This window comes from Myripristis murdjan, chromosome 8, assembly GCF_902150065.1.
Source record: "Myripristis murdjan chromosome 8, fMyrMur1.1, whole genome shotgun sequence".
Taxonomy (NCBI): Eukaryota; Metazoa; Chordata; class Actinopteri; order Holocentriformes; family Holocentridae; genus Myripristis; species Myripristis murdjan.
The window spans coordinates 21002250-21019211 of record NC_043987.1 but is presented as its reverse complement, the minus strand read 5'-3'; the positions used below and the strand labels follow the sequence as shown (position 1 = coordinate 21019211).

At 42.0% G+C, this 16962-nt stretch overlaps 1 protein-coding gene across 4 annotated transcripts in view; it reads left to right on the top strand.

Annotated features, from left to right (window-relative positions):
• Positions 1–288: 288 nt before the first annotated feature.
• Positions 289–16962, top strand: part of brd4 (bromodomain containing 4) — a 34858-nt gene continuing 18184 nt past the window's right edge. For 3 of the 4 annotated variants that reach the window (XM_030057419.1, XM_030057420.1, XM_030057418.1), the window contains exon 1: positions 5994–6692. In XM_030057419.1, the coding sequence (XP_029913279.1) occupies positions 6595–6692 (98 nt within the window). In that variant the 5' untranslated portion in view covers positions 5994–6594. Of the gene's footprint in view, positions 369–5993; positions 6693–16962 lie in introns of those variants that run through there. The other variant, XM_030057421.1, reaches the window with a different exon arrangement.

Here is a 16962-nt window from a genome sequence, read left to right as displayed (position 1 = left end):
TTGAGTGATCACAGACTTAAGCACATCTGAACATTTAACAACATTCAACAACGATTTAGACCATGAATTGTTGCATAATTGCATAATTTTATTTCTCATATGCACATAAAATCCCATCTCAGGGTTAGGGTTATGACCGGACTTGACAGAACTTAATTAAAAACAAACAAACAAACCAACAAAACAAATAAACAAACAACAAATAATTAAATAAATAACCTAAAAAAATAGATTTCAGTTGCCTCAAAAGTTGCACGCTCTATACGTCGTCTACGTAAAGACCTACGTGTTACGTCATCGACAACGAGAGGTGTTCAGGATCCTCGGAGAGAAAGATCCCGCGCGCCCTGGCAACCTGATAAACCCAGGTAAACGGTGTCGTTTCAATCATCATTTTTGCCAGTCATGTCTTCTCAGAAAGCCGTATGAATAGACAGTAATAAACATGTTAATATCCGTCTAAAGGCGCAAGACGTCGCGATAATGCCCGGCTCTGGTTGAGACTGTTGAGCTGAATGGCGGCCTGTTCATGCTAGCTAGTTTGCTAGCTAAAGCTAGTTGGCAGTTGTCTATCAAAAGACACAATAACGGCACATACGCTGCATATGTAACTCGCATCCCGTTCCTGTCTCACCCACAATTTGCCGACATATAGACCCAGCCAGTGTTGTTACCAGCACCGTGTTGCATATGTAACGCCAGTTTGCTCGTCGACTGCCTCTTGTGTTGTGGGAGACGCTGACGCCGTCACGGTGATGATGGCGCACACTCAGTCAGGCTGAGTCTATTTGCTGAGAATGCAGTCCTGGAACAATTGATATAAAATACACGCAAACGCCTAACATTCATTTGCCCAAAGGTTGCAGCCGCGATCACTGGGATAAACGCGCGTTTGTTTGCGCACTCTTTGACTTTTCAATTGGTGCTGGCGTTCATTACGAAACCCAGGCAATAATCAGAGCCCTGTGGCCTGTGGTCCTTGCTTTTCCGGCGATGCTCGCTTATCAACATTATTCTGCGCATCAGCGTTTTATGGAACACATATAGTAGTGAGCCATATGTCGGTCAGAGGAGTGTGAGCTTGTAATAACGTTATGTGTGTCCCCAGCACGACTGTTTTTTGTAGACACAAAGCAGCGGCGTTGAGCCGACTGGTATTCTCAAACAGATTACGCATGTAGAGGCCCGTTATTTAGTTTATACTGTCTCTGTTGTTTTTCTTGTTAGAGGAGTCTCTCTTTTTGCGCTTGGTTTATCATTGTTGTGAGTCATGTTTATTTGTTTGATAGCTGACAAATGCCATGGCAGCCAGACACATGGAGCCCAATGTGATTGGAACATGGAGTTCTATCTACTGACGTCGGTATACCTGCAGTCATAAGCATATTTTGATTGGTTTTGTTTCCTCGCGGTGGCACAGACCGAAAATAATTGCCCCCCAAGTGTGTTTATTTAAACCTTAGAGTGTTTCGTAAATGACTGCTTCAGCCTTCCTTTTCCATGCTTCCTATAAGTAAATATTTTTAATATATTAGTAAGAGCTGCAGATGTTGGAGGTGAACGAACGCTGTCTGTCAGTACTGTAATTACCTGGTGTTTAGGTGTAACCAGTGTTAGCATTTCAGCCACAAGATGTAATTATGTGCATGAGTACACATGGGTTCAAAGGGCATGCACATACCAGGTGGGAAGTTGATCAGTCAAGCCCACAGCATTGAGGTTTTCTGCTATATAGGTGCTATGTAGGCCATTAACTGCTTTTTTCCTGCAATGTGCTTTGATTTGTTGTTTAATTAACAGGGTGCTTGCAAATTACCAGTGAGGTTAAGAGAGGAATGTGCATGTGCGTACTTGCTTCCATGGATTTTGGTGGAAAAGTATTTTCTGTGTCGATTTCTCCCTCACAGTCCTACCTGTAATTTTGGTTATTATATGCGTCCCATGCTAGAGAGCATCGTTTCCTTGCCCTCCTTGAAAATCTTTTACTGTTCTCTCTGCTTTAGTTGCCATGGTAACACCATCCTTGGCCTAGTTGTGAATGACCTCTGAATGAAGAAGAGCGAGTGGTCTGGGAACAAATGAATGAGCAAACAAAATGTATTTTAGTCTGCACGAGACCTTCATTTATCACTTTTGAATAATTTCGCAGGACTGCCATGAGAGTTACTGTAATCATGTTAATAGGAACCGCTGTAAGCAGAATATTGCAGGAATTCTCCTCCTTTCAGATGAAACCAAGCATCTCATGCCAGAGCATCTATCTGTAGTTAACCTTTGTGTTTTTTTAGTTTAAAGTGGATATGTAGGCCTATAGGGATGAAACACTTACTGGTTTCACAATAAACCATGATAAAATCCCCATGTTAATACCGTTTCAAATTTTAATTATCATTAAAGCCATGTTTGATTACTGTGCTTTGAGAAACGCACAGGGAATAATGTCCAGCATCAACCAAAGTTAACAGCAGTCTCCCAGACGGCAGCAATACACCTTCGCTGTTTCTAGTTTGCCACTAATTTCATCAGAATTGCACTGCAGTTACCTCTCATGGCCACATGGTGCCATCTGTAAAGTTAATGCACATTTGATATGTAGTTTTCATATGTTGACATAAGGTATTGGTTGTGTTATGCAAACAAAAAGGGCATAGTGCTGCTAATTTTGTTTGTGGTTTTCAATATTAAACTTGGTGACATGATTTCATATGTGTGTCAGTACTTTTTGAACTTTTTAAGCACAGTATTGGTTGCTATCATCATGATATGAAATTTTCATACCGTTTCATCTCTGTAGTTATGTACAATAAAGATCCACAGCCCTCTGTCATCTGTCCAAGTGAATGGTTGATTTCATTGATGTAGTTTATCTTCTAAAGCAATGCTGTTTCATATCACAAGGTCACTGTAATATCAGGTCACTTATTGCCATATGACAGAAATTTGAGGCTGTAGAGTGTTGTTTGATGTGGATGAAAGAGGCTAAATGCAAAGTTGCAATTTGCAATCTGTTTTGTGTCAAGTTACATAATGTTTGGACATCTAAAGAGCAAGGACTGGATCAAAGGTGTGAAAGTGCTTTTGTTTTTTACTACCATATTTTCACCTTTATGATTATTTTCCCTGACCTTGTTTATACCAACACACACCTATACGTACAGAAGTGCATACGTGCACCATTTGAAGTTGGCATATATCCTGTTCCCCTTTTTTCTGCTCAGAGTCCCAATGGGTTTCGCCTGCTCCAGTGCTCAGATGATTAATGGAAGTGCCTTCAGACTTTCTCGCTGAGTCTCATCTCTGTGTGCACTACTGCCTCTCCCTCTGACCAACCCCCAATCCTAATGCAACGCTCTCCTTTGCTTTCCCTGTTCCTATTGCCACCGCCACCCCCACCCCTACCCCCGAATGACAGGGCCATCGGTTTGGCCTTCTCTGAATTGCTGTAGGTTTGAGCTTTGTCACTCTGGCAGCTGCTGTATTGTCTCTGGGAATGGTGCATATGGCACGTGGACCAGGGAGTGGGTCTGCAAGGACAGTGTCTGAGTCTGGCTGCGGTACAGAGGGGCTGCTGCTTGTTTCATCTGGGAAATCAGATATTGCGCAGAGTGCTCGCTAGTCACCTGACAGGAGTGTACACTGCAGAGCGTAGTGCTTTACTCCCCTGATCTCTTGGGGGTATGATGTCTGACTAATTTGGAAATTGAATTGGCCTGGCGCACTCTTAGCTGTGTTTGTGTGTGTGCGTCTGAGACATTAAATTGATTGAGAGGTCATGTTGCCTCTGGAAGAGCGTATTCAGTACCCATGCATGTGGTGTGTTGAGGATGTGACGTGCTGTGGTAGAGACTCTAAAATTAAACTTCTCATAAAACATCTCTCAGCCTACATCTGAAATGATGACATGCCCAGGCAATACCCAATCTCTGCCCCCACCATGTGTCCCCTTTGATTTGCTCATGTGGTTTCTTGGTGAGAGGGTGAGCAAGAGGTTACAAGTCTAGTGTTAAGTGTGTTTGAGTTAAGAAGGAGAATTGCTGGACAGGTTTGAAGAGAGCATGAAGAGCAAATGAGGCCCGTTTACACCACATCTGTTCTCCTGAGATTGTATCTCTGTGTGACACCTGGCTGGCTGCTCTCCTTATGCTCACTGACTCCACCACCCCGAGTAAAGCTCTTAGAAAGTCATCGGGTCAAAGGATGTCCTGCCTCCTACCAGTGCAGGGCCAGTCTCACCACCCACCAGCTATCATCTGACAACGCTGACAATGATTAAACCTCTAAGGGCATGGGCCAGTATTTTAGGGCTTCCAGTGTATCTGCTGGCTGCTCGCTTTCATTTCCATTTGGTTTCCATTTCTTTTATTACATGAGTCAAATGTTTCTCCACACAGTACACAAATGCTGATACTTTTTGTGAATGTTTTCGGTCCAGGCGACATTTCGACTAACACATTCTGCCTCTTTCGTTTCCCACACCGATTGTTTGTCTACATAAAACTATGCATGCAGAAATATGTTACCACGTCTCTAATAACATGTAATGCAGATGTTTCTCAGGGTAAAAACATAAACAAACATGGTGTAAAAAGCGCCAAACAGTTGTAAGCAGCTTTGATTTAATTGGCTGATGTTGATGAGGGTCATTTGTCTCATATTTATATAATTTGTTAATAGAAATAACTGCAGTGTGACCACAGTGCGGTCACAAACTTGATTACTGTAAGATTCTCTGCCATGGGAAAAGCATTGTGGGTGGTCTCTTGTGTTTTTGCAATCACTCTCTCTTTCTGATCGTTTCAGTCTTCTGTCTTATTGCTACTTCAGGCTGTTACAGTGTCTTGCATTATATCCTGCATTTTAAATGCCAGAGAATTTCTGAGTGGTACATTATGATTCTCCCTTGATGCAAGTTGTTTATGTGATGGTTCACAGGCTGATCAGTGTAAGTTTTGAGTCATTATGATAGGAGTTTATTTTTCTGTCAAAGGCTGGGTGGATGGTTTGATGGTAAGGGTGTGAAATTTCTTTCTTTAGGGGAACAGCTTTGCACGCACTTGCTATTTTTATCTTATGTGATTGGCGTGGTGATGATGAAAAGATTGGAAACGCAGATTAATTTTTATTGATGTGCCAAGAGATATCAAGGTGTTGTTTGAGATAAAGTGCATAGTCAGAAGTGATGAAAATCTTTCTCAGTTTCTATGGTTAAAAATCAAGAATAATGACTGTCACTGGATGTTGCCAAAAAGTTCAGCTCTGAGTAATCAATCATTTGGTTCTCCTGGCCCTTTTTCATGTCTCTCCACCAGTGGTCTCCGAGAGGCATTGAAACTTGGGGTACCACAACACTTCAGTGGATTTTAAGTGCTTGCTAAATAGTGAACAGGGTTGTTTGCAATTTAGGCCAATTAAGAGGATCATAATTACTTTGGATTGGAATACCATTTGAGTTTGAATCACAGTGTTCATCACTGATGTTTCGCTAGCTGGCACCCTGTTTTTCAAGACACTGACCACAGTCTCTGCACAAATAAATTGGTTTAGAGCTGCTCATGTCATTTGTGACTGCAGAGTCTGTGTTACAGAGCTACCCTGATTCCAAATTTTCTTCCCTCAATCTGAGTGCACAGAAAAAAAAAAATAAAAACCTTGGTGTGGCTGCTTTTGTATTGCCATGGTCCAGCCACCCAGCCACAATATGAATGTGAGTGCTACATGGGGAGAGGGGAGAGCAGATAAGGGAGCCCTTGAATTGGTGGGGGGAGGCATCTACAAGATCACACTGAGGGAAGAGAGTGAGTGGGGGTGGGGCAGGAAGAAATGGAGGGAGGGAGAGAGGGGAAGGGGGTGGGGTGCCAAAGGTGTAACAGGAGAAAGAGAGAGAGCAAGAGAAGGGACCTCAAGCTATTGATGGGGAAAGAGGGGAGGGGTGGAATGAGCAAGCGCGTAGGAGAGAAAGAGGGAGGGGTGTGTGGGCTGAGGCACCACTGAATGAGGAAGCAGCAGAGCCATTTTTACTGTTGAGTAACTGCACGCTGCTCCGTCTCTGCTAGAGAGAGAGAGAGAGAGAGAGTGAGAGAGAGTGCTAGAGAAACAAAGTGCTCCTCCTGGATCTCACCGGAGCTCTCTCTCCCCTCTCTCTCTGTTTCCTCACCTTCTTCTCCCCCTCTCTTGCCACTGGTGTCTGTTTGAGTGGGGGAGGCCCTGGAGAGGACACACAATGGGACGAAGAGCCTGTGGCAACTGGGCCGTTGTACTGCTGAGAGGGGGATGGGGTAGAGAGAGGACCGGCTCACACAGCTAACACAGCCCGCCGGCTGCAGGCCTACACAGCCTCTCCTCCCCGCCTGGATCCACTCTCTTCCCAGGCTCCTTTCTGGGGCCTTTTTCCTGGAACAACTACCCTCAAAATCCGCTTTGACTACACTAAGGATTACTAACCATGTACGTTGGGATTTTAGGACACATTCTGGAGTCTGAAGAATAAATCCTCCCTGTGTTGTGGATACGAGAAATGGGAGAACAAACTTTTGTTTAATTCTCCTCGTTCTTTTTTAAGTTTTGGTTTCTGTTTCTGTGAAGTGGAGTTCATAAATGGATTACAAGATGCATGCCAAGTCAAATGATTTGCTGGATTTTCAGAAACTGGATGCCCTTCTGGAAAAAATTGCACATTCAGTCTCTGTGAAAAGGTAATGTTTTGTGGTGACGCAGAATCTCTTCTGAACTTTAAGAATATTTTAAGACTTACTGCTGGCCTTACCTCCTTCAAAACATAAAATATAATTAATTGAGACACGTGATGAAATGCTCAAGAGAACATTAAATTGAAGACAGCCCCAAGTTATTGTTTTTGAGACCAGCACATTGTTAGCGTTGGATGTAGTTATACATAGCCCAACACAGCAGTCCACTTTGGAAGTATGTATTCAGTGTGTTGTTCGGATTGCATTGTTGTCCAGAATTCAGCCAGAAACCGTGAACAAGCAGCCTCCTGGTGTGCGAGGGGGTGTGTGGAAAGGGGGAAGGGGGACTACAGAGGAAGGGGGTAGTGAGTTTGTGTGTTGTGGCACTAGACTGGGTTTTGGAAAGTTCTTCTGATTCCTGGCAGGGTTTGGCTTGCTCGCTCAAACTGGCTGAAAGTTAAATCCAAAAAAGCTGGCTTGATTTTGTCTGCTTCCTGTTATAATGTGCCTGAGTCATGGTTAGTCTGCGTGAGTTAGGTCAGGTAGTGACTCACACTGAGGAATCGTCCGTAGGTCTGTGACTCTGGACTGAATTACTTGAAATAATGGATCTTAACTTGGTAGATATTATTATCAAGATCTCCACAGGGCAAATTTAATTAAATCCATTTATATTTTACTGGGTATATGGATATATTTTTTGGAATGTGTAGACTTACATGATCTAAAACCTGATGTCAGCCAGCTGAAGTGGATGTTAATGCTATGTTTTAAAGATTTCTATAAGTAATATTCAGTGGCATCGCAACTTCGAATCCCCTGTGATTATCAGTTGCCATGTCAAACAAGTACAGGTCAGGCCTGTGAACTGGGGTTGGGCAATATATCAATATTATATAGATATTGTGATGTAAGGCTGTATTGTGTGAGATTTTGGGTCTCATGATATCATGGTACAGCACAAGTGTTGTCTTTTCCTAGCTGTAAAGGCTGCATTACGGTAAGGAGATGCATTCGACTGTTCTAGCTGTTCAATGATTGGCCTTTACTTGCTTGGTCATCATAATCATTGTTTATCAAAAATCTCAGTGTAGGCTAAATATTTTAAGTTTAAGTAAGTACGTTTCATCACGATATGAGATTATATTGGTTCTTTGGACAGTGATACGATAATTACCGACATCACAAAGTCGGCCCCGATACGATTTTGATTTGATTCAGTTCAGTGGCCTGTGATTGATATGAGACAATACGCCCATTCACACAGTTGTTTACATTACAAAGTGGTGTTCCTGTTTTAGAGGCTTGGCCAGGTTTGTCATGCTTCCCGGGTATTTTATCTTTTACTGGCATTGTTTGCACATGGCATCTGATTTGTCAGTTGACCCCTGTCTTCTCTGAAATCCAAAATATTTCCATACTGCTGCTTTATTCCCGAGAGAGGAAGAGTAGATATTCTTATTGTCAATTTCTTGGCTGCTGGCCGTAGCTGCCATTATCTGCCTGCCGCTAGCACCATTTGAACGTTAAGGAACATGGTGTGCTTGAACGGAAATGGTGACACACACCTGGGAATTTCCAAATAAAGGCGTATCTCTAAGATGAAGATACGGATCGGTATTTTCACTTAGTATCAATTATATTGGATCATTTATCTTTAGATTGATATGTCGATCCAGATTGTTAGACCACCACAGTATCAATATTGAGGTATTCAGCCAAAAATATTAGAAACAAAGTCAAGGCACTAGTGGTACCACACAGTGCGCATGACACACAGTGTTCAAAGTTGAAGTATTCAACTTGAAAGCTGCTTTTATACGGGTTTTGTCATGTAGGTGCTGAGTAATTGCATTGGTTCTTTTCATCCCCCAGAGCACCAACACAAGGTGTGGATGCATCCGAGTGTGGCTACCGCACGTGAGCATCAGCTCGTTTGTGTTGTTTGTGTTTTCTGTACAGTCGTGTAGATGGGTGCTTTCCCTTAACGCTCTCTCGCTTTGTCACACAACCGTTCTGTGTAGCTCTTAGCACTCAGAGTCAAAAGTGCACATCGTAGAACTGGGGGATGTTTTTCTGGTATCAGATCTAACCATCATCTGATCTGATAATGACTAACTATAGCAGTGTAACAAAAGACAAAAATCAATACAAGTATTCTTGCTCTTTAAAAGACTTTGATCTCCTCATTCAGTGCACTTCAAGATTAAGATGATTGACTTGAGGGGTGAAATGGGGTCACTTCAACAGTAAATTATGTGGTAACCATTAAAGTACAATACAAACAAAAGCTGGTTAAAAGATGCATCCCTTTTTTTTCATTCTGATCCTGAGTTCCAGTTACCTTGAGGTAATTCTTGCTTTGAATAGTGAAAGAGTTGCATTTTCTTATGAAAGAAGCGCTGCATATGATTACAGTTGGTCTAATTTTAACTTAATTTTCAGTGTTGTATTGGAATCCTAACATTATCAAATTATCCCTTCACTTGAACATATTTTTACACCCTCATTTACCATGCAGAGATTTACACACTACGGTTTTGGAAAAGAAACCATAGCTGAATTTTTATTTGTCCGTGTTATCCTCCACTGACACACACTTGCCCCTTTTCCACCAAAAAGCACCTGGTGCTAGTTCGGAGCTGGTGCTAGAGCCAGTGCTTAACTGGTTCGAACAAAGAACCGGTTTGCTTTTCCATCGGCCAAGAGCCAACCGGAGCCAAGTCAGAGCCACATCAATATGTCAGTGTAAAACGTGATCACGTGGGTGTGCGAGACGCTCGCTCTGAATCACAGTAACCAACATGGACGAGCCATCGTAGCCATGCAAATACTGCTCATGTATTTACAAGGCAATTATTGCCGGCTACCCGCCGTATTCGTGGTTGGAACGAATGACGACTACGTTATGTACACTATACGTTTATAGCGTTTGCTGTTCCTGTTTGGGTCTGTAACCCCTCCCACCAATGACATGGTGGTTCGCGTCATGGGTTCTTTCTCTGGCTCCTGTTTAGCCCATACTCGAAGTTGGTGCTTGCCTGGAACCGATTTGGAACCAGTTTGGCCCGTGCTTGGGCGGTGGAAATACAAAAAAACGGTGCTAAGTCAAGCACTGGCTCCAAACCAGCCCTGGAACCGCTTTGGTGGAAAAGGGGGAACTGTGTCCTACAAGATGTCATATATCGTCCCTGGCTTTGCACAACCCACATCTCACTTGTCTCAGATTTTTAAAAACCTCTAACTCTTGCATGGTTTCACCTCATCATGACATTAGTGTACTTCATGGAAAGAGAGGCAGTCTCTCGTATTTTGTACATCCTGTGTATAGGCGCATTTTTTACACTGCTAGACGTACTGGGACTAATCCTGAAATGGGCATAGGACCAAACCTTGGTCCCAAAACCAAAATTACCACAACCCACATCTAGGAAACATTCTGCAGGAAACAACAAAATGGAAAAATCTGAGACATGAATGCACAGAGACCAATCAATGAAATTTTCTTTATATCAGAATGAGTCAATAGGTCATTGCTGTATACTGGCAGGCACTGGAGAGAGGTGCTGCTCCCAGGAGAGGGGATGAAGGGGATCATATGAAAGAGGAGAGGAAAGGTTCGATGAGCAAGAAAGGAGTGGTGCTCTTGGCCTTGTCACTGTGCAGCCATTAATTATTTATTCCTTTGCTTTCAGACAAAAAAGGCCCTCTTTCTGACCGTTAGAGAAGGCCTTAAGTGGAATCTGCAGGTCTGCATTTTGCCTGAACCCAATCCCCACCCCCAGTGCATGAATGATTAATAGTTTACTTTCATGGGGGATGCAGAAATTTCACATAGGACAGTCATTGTGAGGCTGCACACACAACCAGATTTCCTGGTGTGAGCTGAACATCCCCCACCAGTAACCAGAGCCACTTCCTCCCTACCAAACATTCCACAGCAGTCTGTAGTGATCTATGTCCGGGTCAAAGGTCAACTGTTATTCCAGAGCTGAGAGCGATGTAGGGCATTCGGCAGCGGAAGCGGGCCTTTTGATTGACCTCTATTGGAGGCTACTGCCGACTTGATTAGTTTCACATGCCGACATTGTGCTGACAACAGGGCAAAGAGACCGGTGTAGACTAATTTATCATGAACTGGTTGCAACTCTCATGGAATATGAAGTAATCAGTGAAGGCCTCAGGCAGCAAAAAACAGTCCAGGTCACAGAGAACACACTCACTTTGTGTTCTTTGTCCTGTAGCTGGAAACACTAGTCTAATGCAAGTCTGTTTTAATTTTTGTCCAGAGTCTTTTTTTTGTTGTTGTTGTTGTTTTATTTTGTTTTATCCCATATTCCGTGTTTTCCTTTTTTTTTTTTTTTCCCTGAATTCTGTGTTTTGCAATTTAAAAACATTTTGTCATCAGAAAGTGTCTAATCAGGTGGTGGATGAATAAAATTCTAACAGTTCAATAAGAAAATATTCAAAATATAATTCATATAAATGAATTTGTAACACAACGTTGTGTTTTACAAAAAAACATTTAAAACTGCCAATGTGGCCGCACTGCTGAGAGTGATGAGCTCTTCTTGCTAGCTGTGTGTGTGTGTGTGTGTGTGTGTGTGTGCTCGAGCACTCAATGAAACACACAGACAGCAGTCAGATGACAGCAGCGTGTATGTAAATGACACCAAAACACAATAAAGACGCAGCATAGTTTTTTTCTGTTCATTCACCTTAAGGTGCTGTGAAAAAAAAAAAACACTTATAATGGTAGGGTAAAACCTGATTTTTAAAAATTACCCACGTTTTGGCAAATACCACAACATTCTGCGTTTTACAGTTCATTACATTTTCATTGTCAAATTCTGCAATTCTGTTTGTGTTGTCTTTATCACAGAAATGACAGGACCCTGTTTCATTCTTCTTCAGACTATCCTTAGAAAAACTAGATTTTTTTCCAATGAAACCAGTCTTATCAGAGTGATTTGGCTGTGTTGCACTGGGCGTAGGTCCAGGAAAGTGTCAGTGATCAGGACTTTAGACGTTTGCACTTGAGGGAGTCATTTAAGGTGTCATTATACTAGAGGTGAAATTGATCTTGTGCGAAATCGAACTGCTGTCAAACACACCACTGTGAGCAAATGTCTGTGCCACTCCACACCAGATGGGGAAGATTCCAAATTGCTCGGCAAACTACAAGATAGGCGAGGGCGAGGAACCCGATGTCAACAAAGGATATGAACCAGAGGCACGTGGCCCAAAGGATGTAATTAAAATATACAAACAGTTATGTAACACAGTTGACTTATAATATTGTAGGTGATGATGTATTGGGCGGTGGTGAACAAAGCTATGAACAGATTTTGGCTCGTTTGCCCAGCCAGCCTGCGTACACTGCAGAAATAAAAGCGAATGTGACAATTCAGTTTGGTCGACATCCGGCCATTTCATGCCATTTCCATGCCAAATTCAATTTTGTTTCTAGTATATTGCTGCCTTAACACTTCTCGCAAGGTGAGATTCTCCCCTGGCAGCTAATCCTGTCTCCATGTTGTCATGGTGAGTAGTTTGGGTTTGTTTGTGTTTTGAGAGCGCCGTTGTAAATCCAGTGACAGTTGCACTAGGACAAAACTGGGGGGCAGAGTGTGTGTGTGTGTGTGTGTGTGTGTGTGTGGGAGAGAGAGAGAAAGAAATAAAGAAAATATGGTGGAATACTGATCACCATCAGGTCAGCCAACAGGAGAACTAAATAGCAAACTACAAAGTTGCAGGGCAAAACTGACCAGGTGGAAATCTGGAGGGTCAGTGGAAGTATTGCCTCCAGTCTGCTGATACAGAAAAAAGTTTGTACACTCCCTCAGAAGGTGTAGTTAAAACTCCCTTGGTTACTGCAGACTGCTTCTGTTGACGGATTCCCAGAAGTTTGTTTACTCTTGTCATGGTTACATTGCTTTAATATCAATGATTGTCACTGTGAGTATTCGTGTTGCTGATGGTAATGAGCTGTTGAGGACCATCTGGCAGTGGTGTGTGTGTGTGTGTGTGAGGGAGAGAGAGAGAGATGAGATTCTGGTCTGTCAAGCAGTGTAGGCCAGCTGGAGCAGGCTCATATTGTGGCTAAGAGCCTCTGACTGGTCCCTGTGGAAGCTTTTCTTTAGCTCTGGCTCCTGAGCTGTTTGTGTGGTGGTGCTGTCTGGTCCTCCGTCCCTCCAGCCATCTGCACTGTACCTGCTTGCGTCTCTGGTAGATGCTGCCTTGGCGCAGATCGGCTGCTTCTTGCTTTATCCGTGTCCCTGCTGACCTTTTGGGAAATGGCTTTGAGTCAATCACACAAAATGTTTGCTCTCTCACTCAAATTGTGCCAAGAGTCAGCACCCTTCCAGATCTACATCAGGGATCACAATTGGCAGATTACAACCCCCAATGGGGACTTCCTGGGAGACAAGTTAATTTCAGGACTGATAGAAGAGCTCGCCCCCTAACAGTATCTCTCACATTCCACATGCTAATTGTAACAAAATATATTTGATATAAATCATGTTTATTAACCTCAGCAGAGTCACATGGAATGCTAAAATACACTTTTGTAATAGTTAAAGTTTGATTTTGTACACATTTCTTGTATCATGAGGTCAAGAATAAATGTGAATACAGTCGACCAGTTGGACATTTTGACTAAACTTACAAAAAACACGCAGTAAGTGCGTAATTTGATTGTTGAGTCAGCTGACCCACTGATAAATCAGCCTATACTCTTGCTCCACATTTTTTGTCATTTGAGTCTAAAGGTTCCTCTTAAATTAGCCCTTGGCCATTTTGTATAGTGCAACAACTTTAATATCAATAAATGAACACTGGAACTTTATTGGCTGATGATAGATAATCGGATAGTTTAATGATACCTATGAGGACATATGGTCATTGCAGTAGCAGCAAATAGTAATAGGATATCAAATAACAATTTAGCATAATCAAAAACGGGGCATAAGCTTAAACAGAGCAAATGTAAATTTTGTAATCAGTCAGTAATTTCAACATTAGAGCAAAGACATGCACATGATACTTTACAGTTGGACAGTTAACCTCGTAATGCAGTCTGCACACCTATCTGCTCAGCTGTGATATGCTACACTGCCAACATGTGTAGTACAAAGAGTTGCAAACAATAGAGTCTGCTGGACAAACTATTTAATGATAATATTGTTTTTATATGCACATACCAATATATCTGTGAGGAGCCAATGTCTGCTGATAATATCACTCCTGTCAATATAGTGGTTGGGCACAATTCCAAGCTAAATATGTAAATGTGCATACAAGCATGAAGGTGATGTAATAGAGAAGGTTGTTGGAGGAGAATGACGCGTTAGGGCTTGTGTGCTATTTTAGGTCATCCCACTCGTTTGTACTTCCTTTCTGCTCACTCAAAAACCTTGTTGGCAGAAAAAAAGTGACATAAGTGCTTTTGACAAATGATTTTGTACTGATGCAAAGATTGCATCATTTGTATTTCATTTGTAAGTTAGTATGCTACTAATCTACCTATGTTACCTGTATTAGGCTTTCAGTCAAATGAAGGGGCTGGAGTTTCCTCGCTAAGTCGCTGCACTGAAATCCAGATAGAGATGTAAATGTGAAAAGTTAAGACTTTCATAGCCTGTGGAAGGCAATAAATGTATTCATCAATAATCACCGCTGTCTAACAACATACTCTCTCAGTCGCCGTGCTATGAATGATAACAAATCTACACTGTTTACATGACAAACTGGTCATCTTTAATTGAAATGTATGCATGAATACATAAACGTCCAGATGGAGGTACCATATGTACAGACAAATGACAATGTGCAAGGCCCATGTACGTTGTTAGGTTCCAATACCACAGTCATCACGGACTGAGGCAGCGTATATATACAGAAAATGTATGTTAAGTAGAGTGACTAGAATAACTAGAAACTTAAAACATTTCCCTCTCAGGATTGTGGGACTCACACTGAAAATAATTCCTGACTGAAAATCTGAAATCATTGTTGAAACCCAAATACAGACTTCTATAATCTATATTTGGGTTTATACTTTTTCCCACACAGTACAGAATGACACTTTAAGTTCATTTGATCATTGTAGTTTTATTCACCTTTTTCTCCTCTAAACAATCACACGTTTTCCTCCCCCACACATCCACTGTAAGCAAGTGCTGTAGTTCCTCTTCTCATTGTCCGCCGTTCAGCGTACAATCTAAATGAATGTGGTGACATTTGGTGCGTGGCAAAAATTCACCAAGGCTGAAGCAGGTTGACAAAAGAATCACCACTTTCCGCTTTTTGTTCCATTTCCGCTTTTTGTTCCATTTTGCTGTTGCTTTTATTCAGCTCTTATTCAGTTCATGTTGCCACTGAGCGCATATTGTCTCAGTCAGGAGCATGCACAAATGTTGTCATTCTAGTTTGGCTAGGTCCATCTTCGTTGTCAGTAGAAATATTTGGATGCTTTTTGAGAGGATTCAGGATTTCTGTGAAGCCATGGCTCCTTACATTGAACAAGACTGCCTGGTGCTTCTTGAAATTAGGCCACAGTGTGTTTTTGTGCAGCTGTGATTATGAAATGACTAGTGCTGAAGCCACTCTCGGGGGCTGCTATGTCCAGCTCTTTCATTTCAATATTTCACCATTTATCAAAAACTAATACCCTGTTTACACTGACCTGAAATCCCACTGTCATTAGGGACTTGAATTCAGTATAAATGTGTTAATCTGGCATATTAATCTGGGGATCTAAACCCTGCAACAGTGACAGATAACTATAGTATAATATAATTATTCACAGGTAATTATTGGTTAGTCGAAGCTTTGGCTTAGATCAGCATCGGTATGAATGAATCATTTACAGCCTGCACTAGGTGCAGTGTTTTGTTATCAAAACGTTGATCTTTGACGTAAATAAGCAGGAAATACATAAATTCCTGCAATGAGTTTATGAATGAAGACAGCATTTCCTTAACTAAATTGTCTGTATTTTTTGGAATATCTACCTAGAAAGAAACAGCACTTGCAAGATAGTAAGGTGAGAGAGCTTCTCCTGATTCAAGGGACAGAGGAAATAATGAGACAACTGACAAGCATGTTGAAAGACAGTGTTATTTATGGCAACAAGAGCACGGGCTGAAACCAGAAATGTGCGTACAGGGCTACTGCTGATGTAAGTGGTGTCATGCTCTTTTGGCGGTCAGTCTCAGGTAAAATAAAAATATAACAATATTTATACTTAGTTGATCCTTCTGTTATTTTTTTAGATGTGTTTCAGTCTTTGAGAAATGAAACTGAGATATATGTGAATCTCATCTCCATATACTGTATATATATGTAGAATAAGTATATATATTATGGTCATGTCTGCAATTTTTTTTGGTAGTGCTTTAATTTGAATGACTTCCATTGAAAAATGTTTTCCAGGTATTAATAACAACATCAAAAGAGCTTAGTGCAGCAGTCCAGGTCCAAAATGTTCTGAATGTTGAAAAACTATCCCAGTGCCAAATAGCAGCTAAACTGAAAAGTATGTAAAGTATTAATGCATGCTTGGAAAAGTTTCACAAACCAAGTCATTTCCATCCAAAGCAAGATGAAGCAGACGCAAAGCGACCAGACCAACTGAGGACCAGTGTATGAAACTAATGAGCACGTTTACATGCACACCTTATTCCTGTATTAACCGGAATATTCGCAATATTCCGGTTGCGCACGTGTCATGTAAACACGCACCGAACCCGATTAAGGTCATGTTCCGGTTGGAGAGAATTCCGAATAAGCCCCCTGGAATATTCCTGTTCCAACCGGAATATTGGGGCATGTAACCACCTTAGTCGGAAAACTCCCCGAACCGGAATATTCAGTCACGACTGCGCATGCTCGACTCACAAGGAATCCTGTGGCGTTTTTGTTGCTATGGTTACCTGCAAGCGGGGAAAACGGCAGGGCGAACAGCAGCAAGAGCCAGGAGACTGCAGTCCACCTTCAGCTAATGAAAGACTAAAATATCACGGAGTATATCGATGGGAGAAAACATAGAAATAGCGACAGAAGAAGAAGAAAAAGAAGAAGAAGACGAGGAAGAAGACTTCTTGGTCTGTTTTTCCGGCAGACCAGACGCCTATACGCGTACTGCTGCCCCCCGCGGCTGAGTGTCGCATTACGTCAGAGAGTGGAATACGCCGAAACACGGGGGCATGGCAAGTAACATGTAAACGGAATATTCCAGTTGCCGCGGCGCAGTTACCTTAACCGGAATATT